At 35.9% G+C, this 4624-nt stretch overlaps 1 protein-coding gene across 1 annotated transcript; it reads right to left on the reverse strand.

Annotated features, from left to right (window-relative positions):
- Window positions 1–2064: 2064 nt before the first annotated feature.
- On the reverse strand, window positions 2065–4091 carry ccl25a (chemokine (C-C motif) ligand 25a). The gene is made up of 5 exons (XM_008434423.2): window positions 4000–4091; window positions 3405–3490; window positions 2989–3106; window positions 2786–2900; window positions 2065–2676 (listed from the first exon to the last, which is right to left on the reverse strand). Exons 2-5 carry the CDS (start codon window positions 3466–3468, stop codon window positions 2650–2652), a joined length of 324 nt encoding a protein of 107 aa, XP_008432645.1. The 5' UTR covers window positions 3469–3490; window positions 4000–4091; the 3' UTR covers window positions 2065–2649.
- Window positions 4092–4624: the final 533 nt, after the last annotated feature.

The following is a 4624-nucleotide window of genomic DNA, read 5'->3' on the forward strand; positions in this document are numbered from 1 at the left end:
GAGCAAGATATAAATAAAAAGTTAGTAATTCAAGCTCCACGGCTTATCAGATAGTACTCCTAATCATGAGCTGATACACGAGTCCTGTGCAAGCTTTCTTGCTTGAGCTGCACTTGGAAAGGGAAATTTTGATCCAAATTCCAACCAAACCTGCATAAATGTGGTCAAAGTCCTGATAACTAGACAAAATGAAAGCAGTGACGTAAGATAAGAAGATCAATTTCATGCTTTATTATGTTAAAACCATAAAATGTAAATGTTTTAATTTGGATTTGATGTAAAAATGATTTGCAAATTCTTTCCCGATGACAATTTTGAACATGCTTTGAACTACACTACCTGTGTCCAAACATAGAGGAGGCATTTGCATTCCTGGTCCACAAGTCAAGAATAGCACAGATTTATTTCACCAGACTGTTGATGGTGACGCAATTAAAACAAACTAAAGTGAAGCCTCTGCTTCACTTTAGTGACCTCTGCTTCACTTTAGTGACCTCTAACTGACCTTTATTTGGCTCCTTTCCTTTGACCCCACTGAAGAAAAACATCCCCACAGCATGATCCTACCACCACCATGTTTCACAGCAGCGATGTTGTGTTCAGGGTCCGCCACATGCTTTATATGTTAGCTAATAAAATAAAGTTTGATCCCAAATGGCCAGAGCTGCTTCTTCCAGATGTTAGCTGTGAGATCTGGCTTGTGACAACCTCTAAACAAAACTTATTTTAGTTTTATAGGTATAAGTTTGAGTAAAATAAACATTGTTCTTTTATTCTTTCAACTGTTGACAACATGTCTCTGAAACTCCAAGCAAAGATTTAGTGATTATTATCAGAAAATGAGGAATGGTCAAAATTACAAAAAAAAAAAGATGCAGAGCTTTCAGACCTCAAATAATGTAAAGAAAACATTTAGAAACAACAATATTAATGTTTTAACTCAGGAAGAGTTCAGAAATCAACATTTGGTGGAACAACCAGGATGTTTTCAATGAGGTTCAGTGCAGAGGGCTCTTCATTTTTCCCAGAACTCTATTTGTAAAAAAGTTTTTAAATTATAATTTGTGTTGTTCTATCATAAAACTCAAATAAAATACAAGTAGGTTTGTAGTTCTAAAGGTTCATGGTTCTATGAATCCTTATGCAACGAACTGGAGATGCTGAATACACAATGAACAAAAGCTCTGCTTCAGCCTGTTGCGGTAATAGAGTAAATATGTTACCTAAACTCAAACTTAAGTGCTTTATTGTATTATTTTATCACTGTAATCCCCTACATTATTGTATTTCAAAACACTTTATGACTCGATTAGTTACATATTAATAGATAATAACGTGAAGCGTCTTCTGAAAAGTTGATTTAAATCAAACATACACATCAAGAAATGATAAGCTTTTGAGATAATGAATCAAACAGTTTAAGAAATGTTTGATTATTTCATCGTGTTCAACCCAAATGTCATTCTCAAGTATTTGCACACTTTCTCATTGTCTGACATTTTATCAGATTTTGTTAAACGGCAAAATAATGAACAAGATTACTTTATAAACTTTCTTCAAAGTCAGAAGTAAACTTATGTTTCTTTTGTATTTGGTAGAAATAATTTTATGAATTGGGTCAAACCGCCTACCAGAATAACTCACAGGAGTTTTCTGGAGTTTTGTCCCACTCCCCCTGACAGAACTGGTATAATTGGGTCAAATTTATAGCCAGCAATTAGTAACCAATTTGCCGGATTACTCATCGTCTATTTGGTCCGAGCTTTAACTTCCTGGTTCATGTCTTGAGATATTGCTGTGATATTTCTGCATAATGTTTGTTCCTCCTTAAGTCACCAGCCTTTCCTGCAGGAAAAAAACCACACTACATAATACAGCCACTGCCATACTTCACAATTAATATGGTGTTCTCCAGTTTACAGTTTCCCCCTTTTGAAGTTGTCGCCTTCACAAGCCTTTTTACTCTAAACTGTGGTTTATTTGCAAAATTTGCACCAAAGTACAGCAGTCTATGTGTTAGCATCTTTAATAATTATTGACACATAAACACCACCATGTGAGATGTTATGATTAAATTTTTTTATTAGAGCACATAATTTGCTATAAAACCTGTACACAAAGGTATGAAATGAAAGACACTTAAAAAAATATCTAAATTAAAGTATGACAAAGCTTCTCATTTTCTATGGCACAAACTTTAAAAAAGCAATTACAGTTCCAGTCATATAATTACCTAAATGAAATGTGTAGACACTGCAGATGTATTAAATATTGTATGAACACTTATAATTTACTCTCCATCACCATTTCTACAATCAAACAGCTTATTTCATGTTTGATGGAATGAAAACGGTTGCTGAAGCAGCAATGCGTTGAAATGTGTGGTCTGTGAATATATTCTGTGGTCACCTATCAGTTTAAAACGTCCATTTGTTAACAGCAAAGTGCAGCTGCAACTCTAGAGTAGCTCTTGACCTGTTGTGTTAATGCTGAGCGAAAGCAAAAGCAGAGCTGCAACATTTTCTTGGCCAGCCTCCTGACTCCAGTCAGACTCCATAAAATCGCCGTAAAAGCCACTCTTTGCTCGGTAATAAAAACTGCAAACAGCAGGAAGATTGAAGGTGGTGTCGCTGCGGGGAGCCGTCCTCTTCAGCCTCTTCTTGGATGCCTAAAATGCTGCAAAGACAGAAAAAAAAAATCAAACGTTTTAGAAATGTTTTTTTTTTTTTTTTTTACGAGTTACCTCTTTGCAGATTTCAAGTAGAAGAATATTTCCTATGTTTACCTTTTTCTCTTTCTTCTCATTCTTCTCATTCTTCTCGTCAATCTTCAGCACAAGCTCCTTGACCCATTTCTCATTGGGGTCTGTGCAAAACTTGCGTCCCCTCCTCATGATGAAGCTAAAGGAAGGCGAGGAGTTCAGGTGAGTTTCCGGTTCAGGCGATCAGATCTGACTCAAAATAACCGTTTTGTGTTTGTAAAACTTACATTACAGCAGGGATGTTGCAGCCGCCATCTGTTCTCTGGCGTCTGTAGTTCACTGCGTGCTTTTGAACGTTGTTGGCGAGATTCTTCACATACTTCAGGCAGCAGTCCTCGTAGGACACTGAAATATCATAAATCAACTTCAATTCAGAGCCGACAAATTATGAAAACATCAAAACGTTTGTTGTAAATTTGAGGATAAACATTATAGTTGATTAATCTTAGTTAATCAGTCAGTACTATCTACGGGGATGTTTAAGGTTGTAAAGTATAAGCAGTAAAGACACAGGAAGTCACATCTACCCATCCCAGCAGTTTGGCAATAAACCAAACTTATTAACCCTGTTTACGTCTTTACTGCATGCTAGATATGCAACACTATTTCCAGAAACCAGCTGTTTGTTTGATAAACTCTTCACCTTGTGCCCATGTGAAGCAGAGACAAGAAAGAATCAGCAGGAAGAACAGCGTGTTGAACCGCATGGTGAAGTCTGTGGAGGCAAATCTGGAAAAAAACAAACAAAAAAACAAACAACGCAATCAGCCTTATCAGTCTCATTACTGCAGCTCCGTTCCACCCACACATTCCCAAATAAACCTTGAACTTTTGACGAATGCAGAAATGTCAGTCTTTGTCTAACACCTGTCCAGCCACACCTTGGATCAACGAACTAATTTATTTTGGATTATGGGAAAAATTTCCCGTTATGTAAATGCCTCTAAAGGACAAGTATGTTTGCCTTTTTATTCTTTTATACATTACGCATTTTTGATATTCCATTCATGTCAAAACTAACTGTTTGCAGTTGCTTTTAAGAAAATATTAGAATGCACAAACATTTCCCCAGAGATTCCTATTCTCTCCCGTGGATTTGGATAATTAACCCGATGATTTAACTAAACATTTACATCCTGCAAATGATGGCAATTCCTGTTTCCTCTTAGTATAGTGAAATGAACAACCAACTAGAAATAAAATAAAGACAAACTAACTCTAACCCTAAAATTTCTCACCTGTGATGCTGTCAGTGTCGGTTGCAGCTCCCTCTTCTTGTGTCTAGCAAACCTGTGCAGGCACTTCTCTTTATAAGACGTCTCTGCTGGCCAGATGCCAGCAGAGTCACCTTTGTACTTATCAGGGTGTTTTTTTTTTCTTTTTAAAGGATGGCTTATGAGTTTCAAAGTGTCACTGGTGTTTTTATGCATTTTCCTCAGATTTTACCTCTGAGAAAAACAGAAAAGATTGCTTAATTTATTTTTTCCCAATTATGTGCAATAGTTACTTAAAAGAGTCATAAACTCATAAATGCATTCAGCTTTAATTTAGTTCATTAGTAAATGACAACAAAAGTCATCTTAGGGCTGCAGAAAGAGAAAGACAACAACTCACTTTTCAAAGGTTTAAGGGCTGTAAAAACAAAAGAAAAGAGAAAGAGAAACATTTGCATCCAAGTACAGAAAGTGGAAAATAAATAACATTTATGTAAAAGCAAAAGACTTTTTCATTCGGACAGAAAAATATCTTTTATTGTCCCACAATGGGGAAATTGCAAAAGCAGCAAAGTGACAGGCAATCAAAGCATGAAGATTTACACATAGATAAAGACATAAAACATATAAAAACAGGATAAAAAGTAAC

The sequence above is a fragment of the Poecilia reticulata genome, chromosome 17, assembly GCF_904066995.2.
Source record: "Poecilia reticulata chromosome 17, P_reticulata-male-v2, whole genome shotgun sequence".
Classification (NCBI taxonomy): domain Eukaryota; kingdom Metazoa; phylum Chordata; class Actinopteri; order Cyprinodontiformes; family Poeciliidae; genus Poecilia; species Poecilia reticulata.

Excerpts from the sequence above, each read along its gene's own strand:
- ccl25a (XM_008434423.2), bottom strand. The coding sequence starts at position 3,468 with ATGCGGTTCAACACGCTGTTCTTCCTGCTGATTCTTTCTTGTCTCTGC. Across the intron at positions 3,107-3,404 it reads CTGCTTCACATGGGCACAAG|TGTCCTACGAGGACTGCTGC; the intron begins GTGAAGAGTTTA and ends ATGATATTTCAG. Across the intron at positions 2,677-2,785 it reads ATGAGAAGAAAGAGAAAAAG|CATTTTAGGCATCCAAGAAG; the intron begins GTAAACATAGGA and ends CTGTCTTTGCAG.